Source organism: Cygnus olor, chromosome 1, assembly GCF_009769625.2.
Source record: "Cygnus olor isolate bCygOlo1 chromosome 1, bCygOlo1.pri.v2, whole genome shotgun sequence".
Classification (NCBI taxonomy): domain Eukaryota; kingdom Metazoa; phylum Chordata; class Aves; order Anseriformes; family Anatidae; genus Cygnus; species Cygnus olor.
The window spans coordinates 132115330-132137367 of NC_049169.1; the positions used below are offsets into that span (position 1 = coordinate 132115330).

The window sequence follows — 22038 nt, forward strand, 5'->3', positions numbered from 1 at the left end:
TCCTATGAATTCCAGACACAACACACAGGAGGGAGAAGCAGCACATGGCCATCTTCCTTTATACTGTATTTATGCAATAGTCAGTGCAAACCTGTTGTTCTGTGCAGACACACATGGATCAGTAATAGCTACATTCAGTTTAATTTGGCTGGGAATTGATTTAAAATAGGTACATTGGTCAAGACCACCTGAAATCAGAGGCTGAGTTTCCATAGTGGGTTTGGCATTAATGAAGATTGGACTAATGAAACTTTGTACACGGGTAGCACGTGGACGTATAACTAGTACCTGTGTGCAACACACACACTTTACAAAAGTGCAAAAAAACCCCACAAACTTTTACAGCACTTCACTGCAGACTGAAAGCATGCACAAGAGCGGGTGGGGACTCCTCACACACAGTTTGCTTGTGCTTTTTTTTTTCACCCCACAAGAAAGAGTTTAGCTGCCCTCCAGAGGATAATATAAGATATGCTGAAATATAGAAATCTTCATTTTCTGAACACTCTGGTGAAAAGCAGACATGTCAGAATGAGACCACCGTTTAGACAGCAAAGTTGAATCTCTTCCTGGCAACAGCATAATGGAAGTTTATCATTAAAACAAAACCAAGAAATGCCTTACTCTAAGATGTTTAGAGAAAAACTTTCATAATACAGAAGTAAAAAGATACCTGTTCTGCCAAGCCTATTACATTTAAATGCTTTTTCCTGTTCTGATTTTCATGAACTGCAAAGTGAGATAGAACCACATCACCTTCCGAATCATCAGATAGATCTTTAAATGAGAACTGAGGGCTGAAATTGTATCAAATAGAAATATTTTTTAGAATACTAATGAAAAAGCTCAATAAATCTCTGTGACAGTTAAGGAATTTCTGCATTGCAGAACTACAAAGGAAATTTGTGTGGGGAAGGCAGATTACTTCTGAGATTTCCAATGAACGTGAATGAGCATCAGGAAAGAGCAAAGGATTTTGTTTCTCCTGCTGCAGGCTTTGTATTACTGTTTCAGAGCAAACAAAAAGTCTGTCTTCATTGAAAGCTGTATGCCTTCAGGGCTAATATCTAGTATGATACATATGAGTTGAAAAGTAATTTTCTGAGAGCCACTGGCAACTAAAGGAATGGATTTTCATTACAGAATAATTTGAATCATATAGTGTTGGCAATTAATACTGATTAATTTATTGGTGTATTTAATCATATGTTTACTGGATAAATAACTACATAAAATGTTGTGGAAAAAAACACCAAATGTAGGTTTTGATGCAAGTAATTGAATTGTCAAAGTGTCTCCAAAAACACAGGATACTGGCCAATTGCTTAAAACATTTAGAATGTCATCTAGTAGAAGCAAGGGCAAGAAGCCTTTAAGAAACGCAGCTAAAATAAATGCCAATGATTAAAGTGTTACAATAATTATCAGTTAATTTAGGCCTTTTCTCATCAAATTTTGGTGTGATTTAGGATTAGATGCTCAAAAGTGTAGAGAGTTAAATGTCTGCAGGGAGTGATTCAGAGCACTTAGCTGTTTAAAACAGGGTTGTACAAGAACCTCTTATCATATCGCTTAACCAATTTGCTCCTGCATGCATAGACATCCATCCACATCTATCAGCAGATGCAAAATTTGGATTATTTCACTCTATTTTAAGGAAATTAGCTTTGTGAGGTTATAAACAAGGTTTTCAGATGCCAAATACAGTGAGTAATTTTCTGTTAAGCTTGTTCTGGTGAACAGGTGATACAAGCAGATGAAGATGAAGTCTTTGTGTCTTTAAAATTATGTGGGAATGAAGACTCCTGCTGATTTTATAGGGCTTATTTTTGGTCATATGCTTTTTGCCTATCAACAACTGTCTTAATAACTAACTGCTTTACTTCCCTATGAAAACATATTTGAAGTAATAGAAGAAAAAAATAGCCTCTCCACATCCCCACTTCAGTTGTGTCTCATGGTCCAAAGACAAACAACACACGTAGTAACAATTTTTCTTGAAGTCTCTTAATGTAGGTGGACATCGACATATTGCACTGGAAGATGGAGGCACGTTTTCAACTTGCTAAAAGGAGACTGGAGCAACGTGTCCCTGATGCACATCATTGCTAAGACAACCACACTTCAGTGAACATGATTCTGAAGGGGTAACCCAGCTCTGAGTCCGCAACCACTTAGATCAATAGTTAGGAAGTAGTAGGCCTAGGAATTTCATTACCTACGTCACTACACAGTGCGAAGTTTGCTGTAGTGGAACAGTTATGATAGATACATCAACGAGAAGACGAGTGACAAAAATGCCCAGTATGGATATGCTGTGTGCACGGACATATGTTTTGTTTTCTGTTGAATAACCGTTTCTATTGCTACTGCGTATTAGTAACATCTGTGAAAATTTGAGAATGAGACCAAGTAGAAACTGAGTTGAAAAATGTGCCAATTAACATCTTAAAATCACAAGATAAATATATATTTTTAAACACCATTAAGCACCTTGTAAGTCTGCTGTATGAAAAATGGATTTGTTACAGCCAATACACAGCGTGTTGAACATTTCTAGCGTCAGAATCTGGAATGTTTTTGGTGGTTTTAGCTCAGTTTGACTATGCCCATCAAAAATATTTAATTGTGACAACTTATCAGGTTTGGATCATGAATTCAGTCATCCTCTTAAAAGTCTGGTCTCAGGTGAATTTAAGATTACATCAATGACTGCCTGTTACTCCAGATTACTCAGTATCTGTGACATCTCCTGTCTTCTTGAAAAGAAGATGCACAAGATGCACAAATGACTGTCCAAGTAAGGTTTAGGAACTCAATGTTGGCAGTTGACTTCTGATAATTAGACAAAGTAATACTGAAGAATTTCAAGTCAAAATTAAAAGCTGAGAAATTCCTGAGGACCTTCATGCTTGCAGCGGTGAAGGCAAGCTGCTGGGAGATCCACATTTGCTTCTTTCTGCAGTCATCATTTTAATCTTGATACTATTTAAGCACACAGATAATGGTAAAAACGTTCAGCTGGGCAGGCACAGCTGTCATGTAAGTCCTCTCGTAGAGTTCACTTTGACTTTCAAAACTGATTCTCACAGAAACCCATCCTTCTGAAAAAGGGACAAACCCACAAACCGTGCTACTCAGGATAGCTAAGGCACAAAAATCCTGGTTCAAAATTTGCTTTCCTCTGGCAGACAGGTTCTTACAAAAGGATGAGTTAGACTGGCAAAATTAAAACGTGTATTTCATTTTACTAATCTGAATTCTGCAGGAATTACCTGAATGGAAAGGAAACTGTTGTTTAGCTTCTCCTGTGTGAGCATCCCAAATTATTGTTGTCTGCATCGGGAGGAAGGAGGGAAGAAAAGAGTTAGTCACTGTTCAGCTCAGAGAAAACAAAGAGAGAGAGCACTCACTAAGGAGCAATTGTAAAAGATGGACTGATAAAATTATTGACTGCAGAGAGCCTTGTGTGCTGCACAGCTGAATCAACAGAAATAACTTCCAAATATTACAGAATAATTATATAAGTGTAGATACAAAAGTATCACCCCTACAGAGGAAGTAATGTAACGGCAAAGAATGGGCATTTTCTCTTTGAATAACGTTAGAGAACAGTACCTCAACATTTTAATAAGCATTTTGTTACAGCTGTCTCAATTATCCTCTTCAAGTAAGACTTTTCCTTTTTAGTAAGATGCAAGTTGAATTCTATTGCAAAACTAAGCGATACTACATTTCTAATAATTAAATCACCAAGCAAAATGTTTAACCGCAAAGTACAAATCACTTCTTGCCACTGTGGTGGGGTGGGACAGACAGAAGTGTAATTTGCCTACTACAGGTTTAAACCATACTTGCAGCACACATAAGCAATTCCCCAACCCAATACTACCTTTTGGGTGAACTGGGAGTACATACTTTCAGAAAATAAATTCAAGGTTCCTCCCCTTGGTGGTAACAGACCATCTTAAGAATCACTGCTGCTATGGGGAACTACTACTGGGAGACAAACATAGCTGGATATGAGCTAGTATTAAAAGGAATAGAACTCCATTTTCACGAGTATGTGAAAATATAGGGATTCATCTATCCTACAAATCAAATGTACAGGTCTGAGCGAATTTCCCTAGACTGCCTCTGTCAAATGCAGGAGAGGAGCACTGTCTGTGTATCTCACTGTAACACAGGCCATACAACTCATCACTTGGAAATGCCATTTTTCTCTCCATATTTTATAAAGGAAGCCAAGGATGACATATGCATCTAATTTTTCAGACATCAAAAGTAAGATAAGATGAACGCTGTGTTTATTTTTCAGTTTCAGTTTTAATGGGTTTCTGCTCATCATCAGCAATCATCTGTCATTTCAATCTCTAATATGCACTCAGCTGAAACTACCATGTTTGGCTTGATTTTGAGTTCAGAACCACCATATTTTGCATGTTTGCATAGGAAACGATATACATTTTATTCAAATACAACAGTTTCAATAATTAGATGAGCTAAAAACTGCAGCACCTGTAAGATAACTTCCCTCCTGGAAATAGTTACAGCTGATAAAACTATAAACATAAGTAGTAGAAGCAGTTATTTCTTTAACAGAAACATTTAAGATGTAATTTTACACGGGGCAAATGGAGTTTGTTTTTCAAAAAACTTTTACACTTAAAATGTACACATAGCCTCAAAAATGTAATCAATCACTTCATCCAAGGATTAAGTGATTAATCCAACACCCACTAGAACAAATTAAAGAAAGGCACACTCCCCAGGACTCCTGGAGCAGAAGAAAATAACCTTATGGAATTCAACAGCACTCACTGAGTCAGCACATTTAAATGTTAGAACTATGTATTTTTAAAACTCACTTTATCAACACCAGCACTTAAAATATAATTCCCCTTTTTGTTCCACTTCAGGGCAAATATCGGACCTTTATGTTGACCTAAGGTGCTTGCAAGGTTACCTGGAATAAAGAAAAGGTTAATATTACAATTTGTTTACACATTACCCAACTTATAGTTGACTGCTGTTAATTGCTTAAGAACAGTAACTGTTGTTTGACTTACCGTCTTCTGTCCATATTCTTGCAAAACCATCATATGAGCCTGTAGCCAATAGTGTTCCATCACTCTGTTGGGATACACATAAATGTCAAAGGTCAATACCAGATGAAATCTATTTCAGCCAAACTTTTTTAAGGTTTGCGCATTATGGTTTATGGGAAATCTGAGGCTACATACTGAGAATAGATAGTATCATTATTATATGACCTAAAGTAAAGGTTAGTACTGCAAATACAAAGCGGAAATAAAACCCTTGAACATCCTCTGAAAAACTGGGCTACACCATCAGATAATATTCAAAAGGATTAGACAAGGAAAAGAAGATACAAATTCTTTAGGATTGTTCCAGGTAACACAGATACTACTATATCTTAGACATATGGAGCCTATAAATCATCAACAGATCATGTAAATCCTTACTAAATCCCAGTTAAGTGAATTTCAGATATCTATACTTGAAAGTAGGACCTAAAAACCTAAGCCACCTACACTCACCATTAACACCTTGAATGCTACCTAACACAAAGAAACTGCTTCCAAATTGTCTAAACAAAGACTCCCACACATGCTCAGAGGCACAGTACCATCGTGGGAAGCCTCAGAAAAGTTGAACTCATGGGTCCCAATTACGCGGAAAGAAGCCCAGTAATCATAATCAGCAAATTATATGTATTCTGCTGGAGGGAGACCTTCATTGAGACCTTCATTTCTAGCATCATGAGTAGAAAAATAGGCTAAAGCATAAAATAATCCTTTAAAACGTTATGTGCACTTCAACCCTCCATAAACAGTGAGTCAGCACAACTGTAAGATTTAAGTCAAAGGTATAATGATGTAGGGGGAAGAATATCAAAACCCAAGCCAACTTCACTGTGCTATACACTTACGTGGACCACTGATAAGGACAAAGGTGACAGCAAAAGGGAAAAAGGCAGGAAAGCTCAGGGACTAGTCATATGGTTTATCCAAAGTCCTTGGTGGTAATTCACATTTTTTGGAAAACTCAAAGCAAGTTGGAAGCACTTGAATGGTTTAAATTAGGAACATTTCCCTACATTAAGTACTAGCACAATAGCAGTAAAGTATCAGTGATCACTGAAGATTGTTAAGGTATAGAACTACTAGAGAAAGTATGCCTTTTTGATTTTTCTCTTAACTGTTCTGCACCTTTGCTTGTCTTTGTCTTTCACCTCCCCTCTTCCTAGTCAATTCATTTTTTCCTGACAATTTTTCTTCACCATGATGTACACAGGAAACGAGTAATAAACATTCCTGGGCCTTATTTTTATTTGCTTTGTTAACTTACCCGTGTTTTCTGTACTATTCATCAACTTGTTGCATCGTGTCAAATAAACAATATATATGGGAAGCTGATTTGTGCAGTGGCCTTATCTTTTACTTTTGTGAAGCACCTAGCTCACCTGAAGGACAATGATATTGCAGTAAAGATTAATCAAATCTTGGTCTCTGTCCAGCAACTGAAACTGATGAGAATCCTTTCTGGTACTTAATTTTTAATCTGCTTTCCTAAGAAACCACAATAATGTGATCACTCTGTCTGTGCTAATATCAACAAAACGGACAGAATGAAAGCGATCTCAAAATTAATTAAGGTTTCTGCAAGGTTTTTTTAAGTTCCTTTTACACTGTTCAGTGACAGAATGGAGACATTAAGCAAGCAGTCTTAACGCTGCCCGAAGACACTGCCCAGACATTGGGGATTAACAATTTGTCTCCTCTGCTCACTTCAGTCATCCCTGTGCAAGACTGTATTATCTAAGATAGATAAAAGATTTTGCAGGATGAAAGTTAGCAAGGGATCAGGCAAGAGAGTTCCACCTGGAAAGCGGACAGGTAAAAGAGAATGACTACACATGCTCCATCCAAGACAGACTATAATGTGAGCACATTTTATTATGCACAACATAGTTCAAATGGGAGAGGATCTTGACAGTCCAATCTCAGAAAAAGCTTCACTGGTGCTTATATGTCCTTGCATGCCAAAATAAAGTAGCTACGAGATGCAAATACATTATTAATCAGCTTTCATTACTACACATATTGCTTATTTAATCTTCATTCTTCAAGTCAGCTAAGTTTATTTTTACCCATGCTCCTAAAAATAGATACATAAATACATCATCGTTAAGCTTGAAGATGACAGCAGTACTGGAAAATGACAGCATGTAGGGGAAAGTTCAGTCTATTATGGGTATCTGAAACAAGAGGTCAGTAGGTTAGGACAGAGGTTCCGGTCACCTCAGATATAAAAGATATGGAGCAGCAGCTGTAATTGCCTCTGAATTAAATTTAGACAGTTAAAAAACATGCACAGTCTTAGAAGCTAGCTTACATTCCAGTCCAATGAAGTCACATCCTTATTGCTGGGGACATCATGTCCTCCTTCTCTTATGCAGTGCCTCAAAACTAGTTGAGTGGAACCACTGTTGCTGTTCTCATTGAGATTCCATATTCTGGCCGTTGAGTCTCCAGATCTATAAAAGCAATCATGCAGAGATGAAAACTTCTCCTGGTGGCGACCCAGCAAACAAAGTAAAAACCTCTGTTTCTGTTTTTATCTGAGATAACGTCACAGAATTTCAAATGCAACTTTCCTCTCCAATTCTGACCTTCCTGCACTCCCCATACCTGCAAGAAAAGTTTTTAAAGGCTAAAACATAATTAAGTTACACCTATCATCCGAATCCACAACATAACATAATTTGCTTTATTCAAAAAAGTTGTACGTTTGCCTGCTCCCTATGTTTTGCACTTCATACACATTGCCATGACTGAGATGGTGTCAGGGAACTTAATGAACATTAAGACAGAAACACAAAGGCTGTGTCCACATGCCTCCCACGAAAGGGGTGCACAGACACGTGAACTCCTAACGGCTCGCAGAGCCCCTGCTGTTCCCCGGGGTGGCAGAGTGCTCTGAGGACAGCATGATGGGACCTACAGCATCACCACCCGCACAGGCACAGAGCGTCACCCAGCAGCCATCATGGGGAAGGGGACCACAAGCAGTGTGACAGAGGTGCTGCAGTGCCTGCCCCCTGGTCCTGATGGAGGATTTTAACCTACTTCATAGACAGACTATTTTCTAGGAAGACTGAAACCCCGATTTTGTCTAGAAAATGTGAAGAGGAAGTGAGAAGCTTCTCATAATCTGCTTATAAATTACACATTTGTTTTCACTTTGCATAAATCTTTCTTCCAATGAAAAATGTCTCTGAGGTCAGAAATCAATTTACAGCAAGGTGGAAGATATTGTTTTCTAGTTTACTGGGATTTGTCTCTTGCTTCTCCCTGCCCCTCTCTTTTTAAACAATCGAAAACAACAACAACCAAAACAATCAAGTAAGATAGATTGCTTGTTTTGTCCAGAATGTAATTTTCATTTACATTCAGCAAGCAGAAGCTTGGAGCAGCATTGGGATCTCTATTTCCTACAATTCATACAGCCAACATTAAATTTTATTGTTGATACATCTGATGTGTTAGCTTTTCCTTTTTTTTTCAAGTAACGACTAAAACTTCCTTTCCCAAAGGTGAGCAAAGAGAAAAAGTATTTCCTTGGAAACTAAAAACATGAGATCCATTTTTGCTTTGATAACTCGTGTATTACTGAAAAAGAAATCTATCGCAAGAGAATTTTAAATTTTCTTCTGGTCTACTAATAAAACATTTTAATTATTTATACTAGAAGTACCAAGCAAATTTTAAACACTTCATACTTTTCAAGTGCAAATATTGACCGACAGAGCATCCAACTGGACTGATCTTTGTGCATTATTGTATCAATAATTTAGCCATGTTTTACATTATCAATAGTTCAACCATAAAAGAAAAAACTTCTCTGCCTGTATCGGTGGCTCTGAGGTCTGTTGGGTCATGGCACACCTGGGGAATGTGCCCCCTCTCTCCTCTGAACCCTCTGTGCCAAGCTGAGATGTGATGGCTGGCCAGGGCTTTGGCAGGCTACCCACAAGCTTCTGCTATACGGCCATTCTTTAATTGTTGGCACACATCTTTCACATTAGTGATTAAGAAACAATTTGAATCGATGTAATTTTTGTCATCATACAGAGCTAGGATTGTAACACAACTTCTTCAAAGGTTTAGAAAACTGAACACCAATTTCGCACTTACTGTCTAGAAAATCAATGAAGTTAATCATAAGGCTCAGAAAATAAGGAACATTTTTAGTTGTGGTAATTCACAATAGTGGGAACATAAGTCTTTCATAGGCTGGGGTTACTGGTTAACATGCTAAGTAGGAAATTGCTTCAGTGCTGGCTTCTCCACTACTAAGACTCTGGGCCAGTTCCGCCCTTACTGTAATAATCCAGTTTGTTATTGGACCCTCTGAATAAAATACTCAGCCACTTGGCTATCAAACACAATATCCTATTGCTAGTTCTAAAAGGGTTATGCTTTGTTTTTCAACAGTTTTATTTAGTCAGTTTTCTGGCTATGCTTGGGCAATCTTATTTTCCAGTATTTTAATTTTGTTTTTCCATTTTCTTCTTCCTAAGGCTACATAAGCTATTATGTGTCCCTGCAGAGAGGCTTTATAAGCCTACCAGCGTGTGGCAGGGGTATTTGTGTGTCTTCTCCTTTGTTGCTGGGGGGAAAAAAAAAAAAAAAAAAAAAGTATTCTCTATTCTGGAAAGTATTCTGATTTCTGTTGAATGATTCAGTGAACCCTGCCTTATTAGAGAACCATAGTTCAAGCACAATTCAGAAAGATATTTAATCTCCTTAGCTCACAGAAGCATTTCTATCTGCATGATAAAGCAGCTCATTCCAACATGCGAGTCATGAACACTTGAGTAATAGGTATACTGTTCTGCACTACGGAAGAGTACTGCCAAATTTTAGGAAGGCTTACTTCTGAAGGAATTTTATTTCATGCCCTTCAGCCCTTGTATAATCATGAATCAAGGTGGAAGAACGCTTGCAGAATTTTATTTGTGGCATATAAAATCCCTATTCCATAATAGCCAGCAGAGAGGTTAAAACAGCTGCAGTGTATAAAGAAATTTTAAAGATGATTGTTGAAACTTGGTATTTCAAATCTTCAGGTGCAGTCTTATAATTACAATAATTTTGATAGCCAGTATTGCTAACATGTATTTAACACTTCTGGCTAAAACAGGTTGGATTTTTTATTTTGTTTTAAAAGAGATTATTAAAAGCATAAAGGGAAGGAAACTCCTCCTCATTTACACACCTAACGTTTCCTTAATAAAACAGGTCTCTTAAAGTAAGTGCTTATGTTTCCTAATGAGTCAGTAGAGGGAAGTGCCTCAGGGGTACCCAGAGGGAGAAGTTAAGTGCCTAAGCCTTATCAGAAGACGTACCGTCTGTCCCGCTGGTCTGTCCCGCTGATTCTGCGATATTGCTCCCTGCAACAGGTTGTTCAAACAGAGCTCACCTAATAGCTGACCCATCTGCATTAATGGATTTGATACAGCAAAGAAAGTGGCCCCAGTAAAGTCACCTGCTAATGAATAAGCACTTATGGTTAGCAGAATTAACACCTGGCACTGTCTAGGGGGGGTTGAAATCAACTCCTTCAAACTGGTAATTCAAAAGGATTATTCAGGAGGTAGTTCACAACGGGTCCTAAACAGATGATGTGAGGAATACAGTAACTCAAAGCATTACGTAAAACCCCAAGATGAAGGCAGAAAATGTCCCAGCAACATCTTTTCCTGCTTCTGCCATATACAGCCTTACTCGAAAGATCTTACGGACAACAGCTTTTATGGCTAGTTCTTATGCTGACCAAGGAGAGCGAAGATGCACGCAGAGCTCTGCAAGATACAAAGTTCCCCTGTCTGAAAGAGGCCGGTGTAGGTCAGCAAAGATAAGCCAAGAAACCTACTGCTGGGTTTTGGGAATGAGGCCAGGCTCTTCTGCTTCACAGCCACGAGAATTACTGCAAGGGCATGGGTGGATGTAAGAGAACAGAGCGTGATCTTGGGAACTGCCTCAATGTCCAGACAGAAGTATCTTAAATTCAACTAGAAAAGCTTTTGAAATTCAAGGCTCCAGCAACCTTGACATTCACAGTCTACTTCAATACTGGGAAATTCAAACATGTTCAGGAACATTCTGGGTCACTGGACCATGATCACCTATGTGAGCAAGCTGGCAGATTGCTCCCTGGCCAGAGCGTGGCCTGTTTGAGTTGGCTCTCTCTGCCGGGGCCTTTAGGGCGCATCGCTGCGCTCGGGGCCCTGCCCATCCCTGAATAACTCCTGGCCGTAGGGAACAGACCAGAGACAGCCCCAGCATGCGGCCCATGGGCAGCCGCCCCGTTTGGCAGCCAGGACGGTTTGCGAGCACAGACACTGGCCGTTGCGTGCCAGCTGGCCTCCGTGCCTCGGAATATTCCCAGGCATGTTTAGTTTGCTAATGTGGACGTAGCTGTAATGAGTTTCTGCAACACCCAGAGAACACAACCGTCTGTAATAACTTGTGTGTGTCGTTCAATTACAAAACAGAAATTGAAAGATATTTCGTGGAAGAAATCAGTCTTTGAAGAGGAAGACACCTGGATTTTAAGAGCAAAATTGGAATTATGGATGGGAATGGCCATATCTCAAGATTATATACATATATATATATATATATTTAACTAGTCAAAAACACTACATGCAATTACTCATTTCAGAATGTTGATTACCTTCATAAGGTGTAATTAATCTTTTTACAAAAACTGCATGTACGTACTTTACTGCACTATTACAATGCTTCCCTTTGTAACATCTAAGCATTCTTCTCATAAGTATCTGGTGACAGCCATGCTTTTGACAGCCTTCACTGATATCTCTAGTCTCCTCCATCTTCCACTTCAAGGGTTATGGGTGCGGTGGAAGATGAAGAGCAGTTGCAGAATACATTTTTCTGACTGTTTGATCAGAGAAATTCCTGTATCCACATTTATTTTTTAAATAGCCTTTTGCAAAGTCCAGAAAATATACATTCCTGTGCTACCCTTCACACCCTTAAAAGTCATTGTGATTGAGTAGATGGAACATCAAATATACAACTCCCTTTCTGTCAGTGGGGTACTCACTAACTCTGGAAACCAACGCTCTAATTTTGGATAATTTGTTCTGCAAACAAATCCCCTTAACACAGCTTGCTTCAGATTAGGTCGTGAACCTGCATTATTCTTTTAGTACTTTGAAGATTACATCAGGTTGCTTTCTAAACTGGCACGAATTGTTAGACTTATTACTTGTATAACAGGGCTTGAAGAAAATACTTCGCCACAAATTGAGATTCAATTGTGCTAGGCACTATATAAACAGAACAAATGCGTTATTTCACTTACTTAATAGTTAGGGTTTTATATGTGTTTTTAAGGAGACAACAGATTGGTACAATCAGGCAGATGGGAAAACAGAAGAAAACTAAGGACTGGGCAGCACAATATGGATATTATAGAATCTAACAATTCATTTTTTGCACATCGGACTAACTGCAGTTGTATTTTTTGAAGCATTACTTTGTAAAGGACAAACAGAACTGCAGCATACTGTATACCTTAGGGAATTTCTCCCCCCTTGTTTACCCGATGCCATAATACACAGTTTATGTAATGTAGATGATAACCTGCACTATTATTATACCAGACATCTCAAATACTTCTTTGTGCAATGGCATCATCAATCCAATCCCTTCCTTCAGTTTCATTTTTTGCTGTGTGATCCATGCTATTTCAGTCGTGTAAGCTTCATAAGGCACTCACTCATTGCTGCATTATTTGAAGGCTAACTGAATTCACTTTGTTTCTTAGGAGCAGGCTAAAATCTGATCAAGATGCACGTGAATCTAAGTCATTTGCATTTTCATTGCACTGCCATTAGTCTGCTTGAGATACAGTACCTGGCTTTGCTTTCTACCCATGCATGCACTTATATGCTTCCAATATCAATAGCAAAGCTTATTAATAAAGACCTACTACTCTGAATGGTAAAGCCTAACTGAAGGGATAGTGAGACGTTATCTTAAAAATATAACTAACGGTGCTGATTATTGTCCTCCAGCTTTATGGTAAACTGTGTAAGACATCATTGCACCGTGCTCGTCTCTTTATCCATCTACTAGTGCTTAGCACTCTGCAGCAGAATTCATCACCCACTGGTTCCTCAGTCCCAGTTTAAACTTTGCATACAAGGACCATGAACTACAGACCCTGTCAATGCAGCATGGCAAGCACTGGCAAAGACAGTGAGCTGGATACCAGGAAGTAGTTACCAATGCCAAAGCCAATAGACGAGGTCTAAGCACCTATGCTGAGGAGTCTTAACTCCCTATATAATGAGTTGAGAGATGTAGGTACCTGCAGAGGAACAGAGCACTTGAGTAGATGCCTAACTTCAGCTGTGCAGGTATTCTCCAGAATAAAGCAGCATTCTTCACTTCAACTCAGGCGCCACCAGGTGTCCCTAAAGAATAATTCTGTATGGTATTCTTTCTCCCCATGGATTCTTCCTTAGATAATGTGGTTGTGCTAATGGATCATCTGAAGGCTGTTTTCCATAAAATTCAAATAAATACCACAATGGATATGTTTACTATTGTAAGGCATGTTGTTTAGGATGACTTGGCTAAAGGAGATCTATTGTATCAACAAATACAGTGCCTCCATTTGAATGATCCTAAATAAAGTACTAAGAAGGACAACAGCCCTCAAGATGGCCCATGAAACTTCTAAGTTTGCCCCTGCTACTGAAAAACTCTCCTAGATTCTATGAAACCTTCTCTAGATTTTCATGTTTAATAAGAACGAACCATGAAAACAATTTAATGGGGTTATGTAAATAATTGCATCTTCATTTTTGATGTTTCCTTCACTATTAGGTCAAGATTTAGCATTATCTATGGGTAATTAAAGCATTTAGGCATACATGTATTGAAAAGTTAGAGTATTAAAGTTAGAGTATTCAGCATCACTTATTACTTACACGTCATTACATAGGACCTAACATTTCATGAGCATCACAGATTCTTTGCCTTCCCCTAATTCATTTTTTTTCCTTGAAAACAACCTCTCAGATTTGGGCCAGGACAATTATGGAATATGCTGCAGTTCTTCCACATTCATCAATCCTAATTTTTATTTATTTATACATGACATAAATCTCATTTTATGGCTCATTCAACTATATGCTGGGAAGAGGACAATCTGTGTGAAGTAACTGTTTTATGCTGACCTGTTTTAATAGGAGAGTGATCTTAATGATCAGAAGTTCCCTTGTTAATAATAATAATACTTTGGCTTGGATCTTTGCTGGGGATAAGTAATACTGCCTAATAATATTGCTTGAGATACTAGAAGATTGAGTGGGTAGAAGAATAAGGTTAGCAGAAAATACAGCAAGTGCATGGCACAGGAGCATGGCTGCTATTACTGCTCTCGTCTGTATCATGGAATCACCCACAGACTATAACAGATCAGAAGACTCACCAAGCCTATGGAAAAAAAAGAGCTGAAAACCCACGTAGTTCACCCAAAACCCCTACATACACTTTTTGCAAATTCTGCTTCTATGCCCACTTAAAATGAATACATGAAGATACCTAGTATTATAAATGTTAAAAAGTTATATTAGGCCTGGACATTCCAGAAATAAATTATATTCAGAAAGATTCTGTTTTTGAAAAATTCTGTTTGTCATCTGAAATCATTCTTTGGAAACTCTGTTAGAGACCTTGTGCTATTTCTCCAATATATTTATTTCTGCTAATTCATTATGCTTTTTCTCTATGTATCTCAAGGCTGGAGCCTTGAATTCTCGTTTGCATTCTAATTTTTTAGTTTCATGCATTAAGTTGATGAAGATATCATAAGACTATTCTGATGATCTTGCAAAAAGGGAAAAAAAAAAAAAGACTTTCCTTTTCCTTGTAAGAAATGTGTTGTGATTCTGTTAGGTAACTTTGAATGATGAAGACCCATTCCTTTCCTCTAACTTGTATCAGCTTTCCTACATGTTCTCAGTTAGACCATTTAAATTTTGCCTTCATTTTAAGGTTTTAATTTTAAGTATGGACAAACACAGGTTCCAACACTGAGCACAGCTCTCAGACTATGTTTACATTAGCATTTAAGTTTGGATCAAAAGTGTTTTTTCTAAGTCAGTCTGCTGATTGTCCTACTTAGCACGCTTTGGTTGTCATGGCTGCGCAGCACCAGAGAACACAAATAAGACTATTTTTCAATGAAATTGAGCCAAAATATGCCCTCAAACCATTTCTTAATGATTAGTTTATCAGACATAACCAGGTCCAATCTGAAGCACCCCTCTCCAATACAAACAGTGGTGACATAAGGCCCTCACGCAATAGTCCTGCTTTCCAGACCTACTCTAATTTGTGCTGTACCATGCTAATGCAGACACAGCAAAGGAGAACTCTGCTTTAGTCTCTATACTTTCTAAAAGAGAATTTGGATGGCAAAGGCTTTCTGAGACCCCAATGCGCACCATTAACTCAGAAGAGCAGGAGCAGATTGCATGAACTTCTAATACTCTGAGAATTATCCAGTTATTTTAAAAACCTTCAAAATTTGTTAATGTGTATTCAGGGCCACAGAGCACACGTCTTAAATGTGCAAATGCTTCATATTCTGCGTCACCTTATAATTACTTAACTCCTACATAGGTACAGTACTACTGAAAAAAACAGTTGCAGGCTGGAAAAACAGCAGGGAGATTACTGATTAACCTCTACTATATGCTCTCAAGTTCTTGCATCTCTAAATAGACTCTAATTGCAGCAGCTGCTTTCAGTCATGGTCTTACCCAGATGCTAGCAGGTCACTGACAGGGTTCCAGGCACAGATGAACACCTCTGATTCATGGCCCCGAAGGACTGTTGCTTTGTTAGGAGGAATTTCAACATCCCCGTCAATTTCCATTGGCTTTGAATGATTATCTGTAAGGAGATATATCAGAATAAGTAATTCGCAAGATGCTGTTAGGTCTGCATTAAAAACAGCTGGCTACCTGTGGCCTAGAACTTAAAGCAACATATACGCTACAAATAATGTTCTGTGTCGTGTCACTGACCCTATTATTCTATTTTCTTCCCTAAGGTGATTCAAAGTTATGATATTTTCTCAAAATCTAGAGCTTTTGAAGATATTCTGTATAAATGTATGTCGCTTTAAATAGGTAGCATTTATTTCCGTATAGTTCTTCTTGAAGCTGGCTTCATTAAAATCAGCTGATAGATTTATTAAAGTATGAGATTGCTACATTTGAGAAAAGCTTTATGCTGTTCTTCTAAAAAAGCAGCATGCAATACATTCTTTTTCTTAGACAGTGTCCAGTTAGAAGTATGTGGGGCTACTCACAGATGAAGGATTTATCAAGTAAGGGTCTCATGCCCTGAGCACAGCAGGGAAACGGTCAGTGATCTCCTTAAGAAGGGGACCAAATGTAGGGGACCAACTGATGCACAGATACACGTAACGTGCATGCTGGAATTCTGGGGTTGTTTAGACTACAGTATAAGCAACTTTGTTTCTATAAAGCTCTTTTGTTTCCTTAAGTAAAAAAGAAGTGAATTTTAAATGACGAATTTCTCTTAGTGGCAATATTTCATTCCAATTCACATCGTAAACAATGTTTTCACTCCAGATTTTCATTGCTTCAGTATAAATGTTCATCATTCAGCTCAAACGACGCCTCCTGGAAGCAACACAAGATTACTGTCCTCGTGAACGAGACACCAGTCAAGGGCAGATAGGGCAGCGGAACGACGGACAGATGTTATGTACAGAAGTGCAGCCCATTTCACAGAAAGCACATCCAAGAGCAGACAGCTGGCAGGCTGTCAGAGAGGCAGCCTCGTGTTATCTAATCGATGCCTCGGCCAGCTGATCTGCTCTGATTGATCAAAATCCAAGTTCTCATTCTGGGTTAAGTCTTTTAGTTAGTCATTCTTTAATCACATATGGAGATCCATAGGTTCACAAGTAGAATAATTATGCTCCTTTATTGCCACATGTTTATGGCATTTAGAATCAGCCATCTGTCCTGATACTCATGCTCTGTTGAGCTATTGCCCACTGACTGGCAAAACAGACTGTGATGTTACACAACTGCCATCAGAAGGAAGATCTCCAGATTTCTACCCTTACCCATGCTTTTGAATACCCTGATTTGCTCTAATTTATGCTGACTCGTATATGTACCACTGCGTATTTGGGTAGGTACCCTATTAACCGTGTCTGTGCCATAGCTATGCCACAGATTCACAAATAACTCAATGAGTTTCATAGCACTGAGTATTAAAATCAGAAAACAACAGTAGTTTCAGAGTTCACATTCCTAATTCGACACACCTGTACTTACAATGACATTTATTACCTATGGACTTGTGGCATAAAACTAAACATAATGCCCATTCACAAATGCTATTACAAATTTACAAATTAAATTAAAAATGCCTATTCACAAAACCTACACCTATGCTGAGTCCCTGCATTAAGCATTGCCCTTGATAACTCCCTGTATTAAAATTAATACTGTCAGGATATACTAGTACTCGAGATCTAGCCTGACATTTGCAGCTGGGAACTCTGATGACGTTCTGAATAATCAGGGCAATAAAGAGCAAAGCACTCTTCAAGCCGACCAGAAGATACGAGCCTAGAACTCCTCCTCTGTGTCTCACCGCAATGAAAAATCACCAGGTTTAAAGCACACTTTGATGAGAGAAACAGCAGCATGGTAACTATTATGTATTCATGTGTGTCTTGTTCACAGTGTGAGTTGGAAGCTCAGGCTAGATCAAGAAGTAAGATCTTCCAAGTGTTTTAATTTGTAAAATTTAAACGAGATGCTACTCTTACCACATACGATCCTCCTGTCACCTGCCTGTCTCTAAAGGCAGATCTGCTTTTCACTCTTGAACAAAACCAAATGACGGCTTGGAAGCAGCGTTACTCCAAGGTCCTAGAGTTATGAGGTGCTATCAGAGCAAGGCCATCTGATACTTAGAAGTATTTTCTGTTTGTACGTGGCCAGATAGAGGAACCTACACAGACACTTTGAATGTTATTAATTACTGTGAAAAAAACAAAAAAACAACAAAGTTGTGCTATGGAAAAGAAACCTCGATCCTGATACCTGCATTAGTACATGCAAGACTGACTGCCCTTAGGGAGCAATGAAATACCTGCACAATTATTTCATATTATTTTCCACTACCGATTTTGACACCATAGCTTTAATGGATCAGGAGAAAGAGGGAAAAATGAGAAGTCTTTCAGTAATTGTTTGCAATTACTTCCTGTTTTCATCAGTAATTAAATACTGATGTTAAGGAACATTTATATTTACAGGGTTAGTCTTAAGCACAACATTTAAAATACCCCATTGAATAAACAGGATGCTTCTTATTTCTGGGATACTGCTTCAGGCTCTTTTCAGATTTATATAGACACTGGCAATACAAAACTGATATGATGAAGTTGTACTGAGTGCAACGGATCTTCTACAGGTGAAAAGCATAGCCTGTGGGTCACATATTGCAGAACTGTGCTTAAATGTTAATACAAACTATTTTCTAAAGGCCAGAGGATCTTTGGTTGAGACTTCATTATATTCTCATGCTTTTCCTCAAACATATTAAAAATATAAAACCACTGGAAATTAAAAGTTATACCCCCCCCTAAGTTATGATTTTTTTCTTTAAATGTAATTTTAACACACCAATGAGTGATTCCAACTCTCTTTTTTTTTCCAGCAAATAAAAAAAATAATATGTATTTTTAAGATCTTACCAGTGCTAACCCTGACTTTTCTCAGGAAATGTTTTTTGACTTAAATCTTTGACAGGCCATTCACTGAAGTTGTTCTTTATGGCTGTAGTTACAATAAAGGAACTGGGTTCAGTCTTTTTTCCAGAGCTTTATTTTTCTTAAACCCAAGCCAATCCTTGCAAATATAATGAAACAAATGACAGTAAGAAATATTTGAGCTGGAAAACAATCCAAAGTTTGGCTCCATTTCTACATGCCTTTTTTTTTTTTAAACTAATTTTTAAAGTGACTCAAAACTGAAAACATTATTCAGGAAGCAGCATAAGAGGGTAGCAATTTCATCTGGTTTTTTCTTTTTTAAAAAAAATCTTCATCTGAAAGTGTTGTTAGTATAAGATTTTTCCTGTCTCTCCCTTTCTTAAATCAAATGAACCTATCGTATTACTTATAATACATAAAAATATATTATATTAAATATATTAATGCTTTTTTGGGGAGACTTACAGTGTCAAGGAGAACTCCATGTCAGAATAAATGCAAACAAGATAACTTCCTAGACAGCTCCTCCACCTGCTCCCTGACCCCACCTTTTTATGACAGGTTGACGTGGGTGACTTCCAGACTATGCCTAAGGACCAGCACACTCCCCAAGCCCATCCCAATATATACCAGTTCTGCAGAATCCAGCAATAGTGGAAATTAAGGTTTGGGAAGACTCTCGCATCTTTCATATCAGCAGTCTTTCCTACCCAGTAGGTCTCCCAGCTTCCCAGCTTTCACCTTACCACTTATGTCCCATCTTAAACTTCTGAACCTATCCTAAACCTTTTGTCCTAAGCTCTTGCCAGATCTTTCATCTTAGTACATCTGAAACTGAACAGACTTTCTAAACACAGTGATAAGGTAAGGCTGGATATACAGTCTGCCATGTATAAGCAATAAAACGGAAGGGCATTACCTCTTTGTTAAATCATTCACATAACTATATTTTTTTAACTTTACCATAAAAGAAGGAAATATAATTGTAAGATCACTAATCAGACCTATGCAATAAACAGATCTATGCCAGCTAGATCTGTTTGTCCTTATTTCTAGTGGTTTCTGATCATTACCGAGGAAGATCTCTTGCAGTTTATTTGCACAGGTCTGCTCAAAGGTGAGAACGTCAGTTGTGCAGCTCTGTACGCATCTCCCATGCATAATCCTCAGTCTGCAGCTGTGCTACACCACCTTGCTGACATCCTCTGTATGACTCAGACAGAAAGGTTACGGTCCTCCCAAGGCAAGGGAGACGCAGATCAGAGAGTCAGCTGTTCCTGGATTTCTCAGCAGCTTCTCTCCAAAGCCTCCTTCTCCATAAACTGCAGACCTCACCTCTTTGCCCACGATGACCAGGTGGCACAACAGCAGCTGCCAACAAGATGTGCCACCTGGCCAGCTACTTCTCAAGGGCCTTTCATCTTCCCACTGCCACTGCTCTGCTAACTTGTCTGCCTGGCAGGCTCCTTAGCCACATCAGTGCTTTGGAATTTGCAGTCGGGTGGCCGGTCTCATTGGTTGACATGGATCCTGCCTCTGTGAAACTGCTGGACAACACCCACATCATGCTCTTGCACCTTGCTCCAGACAGAGCTCTTAGATGATACGAAGTCATATGGGACTTTTCCTCCTCGTTACTCCAAGAAAGGTCTGCAAATGTGTGTGAAACTCCTATTAAAAACCACTGCGAGAATGATTATTTCTAATAGTAACATGGCAGATCTGAGAGACTGAGGTTTACAATGCGGTCACACATCTGAACTGATCTGCAAGGCTCCCCTTTTTTTAACACAATACCATGTGTGCTTCTTCAGATCAGAGGAAGTAAGTCTGAGAGGTTCTGCATTTGTGATGATCTGATAATTGGTTTTCTGCCTTCAGAATTTGTTTTCTGTTCTGAGACAAGAAAACGTTCCCCAAAATTTTTTACCAGTGGGCTGAAGGAAAGGGTCAACAAAAACAGATTTCAGCACTTCATACATTTAAAAGTACTTTCATTTCTGTTTGTACCCCTTTGTATATGAAGTAAGTTCAATTTCAAAACAAAGGATCAGCTGCAAGTAAAACATTAACATTTCACAGTCTAAAAACAGGTAGCATTTTGGATTTTTTCAGAACTTTAAAAAAATGCTTTCTCAAAATCAAATGTAATTTAAATCCTTTCAGTGTTATTGGGGAAAACCATCCCGTCTAACTGGAATTCTCTGAAGAAAAACCTGGTTTGAAAGCATTTTTCTCACTGACCCGTAGAGGAATCTATTCAGGTCGAAGAGAAGACAGAGACTGATAAAGGCATCTACACTGCAGAACAAAGAAAATCTGTTACGTGACAGCAGTCTTGACCTGTTATTTGTCTAAGCCAAAGAGCTCTTGGGGTTTCCTACAAAACCTGCCAGGCACGTTCCTCTAGGATTTTTTCTGAAGGAAATCATGCATGGAGGTTTCATTTCAGATGTTACCCAGTGCCCTAATATGGCTTTCACACAGAAACCAGAACCATGAATCACATCTGCTCCGCAATGTTAGTACAGCCATCGAGATTTAGCTACACCCACAGCTACGTGCACTCCTTGTTTTATACGCCTAATGCTAGACATCTAGGACATGAGCTCAGTCTGTCACCAGTAAAACAAGGGTGAATTCAGAGCTCTTGAGGACTGACTGTTCCCATAGACTAAGGAAGCCCAGGGAAGGTAGGATCTTCACTTAGATTCCTGCAGACTGGATGACTAAGCATGTGCTGTGAAATAAAAAGGCAAGGAAGTCTCTCCTCTGTGCCTTAAAAGCAAGTTGTCTGCTTCCAAACTGTCTGCTGGGAGTGGTCCTTGGCTCATACAAGCCTCTACCCTGTTTTTGGCCATGCTGTACAAGAAAGGATAGGCTAATCTGTGCCAAAGACCATGCCAGTAAGGCTATGGATCATTACAGGGTAGTTAGTGCTCAAGGCTATGCTTTGGCCTTGCTTTATTTATACAAATATGGCTTGTAGGTCCCAGACTCTCAACCCACCTCTCTCTAGCTTGGCCAAAATGATCAACTGTGGCTACAGCTTGTCCCAACTCTTATCATATGTCTAAAAGCACCTGAAAAGCTGCTGATATTAACAAAGTCTAGGTAGCCTGCTTCTAGGAAACT

General features: G+C 38.7%; 1 protein-coding gene across 4 annotated transcripts in view; it reads right to left on the reverse strand.

The window, feature by feature from the left end:
- TBL1X (transducin beta like 1 X-linked) overlaps positions 1-22038 on the reverse strand; it is a 199478-nt gene that overhangs the window by 13060 nt on the left and 164380 nt on the right. For all 4 annotated transcript variants that reach the window (XM_040534030.1, XM_040534016.1, XM_040534041.1 and 1 more), the window contains 5 exons: positions 15896-16028; positions 7420-7561; positions 5070-5133; positions 4869-4966; positions 3276-3336 (listed from right to left, as the gene is read on the reverse strand). In XM_040534030.1, coding sequence (XP_040389964.1) covers positions 3276-3336; positions 4869-4966; positions 5070-5133; positions 7420-7561; positions 15896-16028 — 498 coding nt within the window. The remainder of the gene's footprint in view (positions 1-3275; positions 3337-4868; positions 4967-5069; positions 5134-7419; positions 7562-15895; positions 16029-22038) is intronic.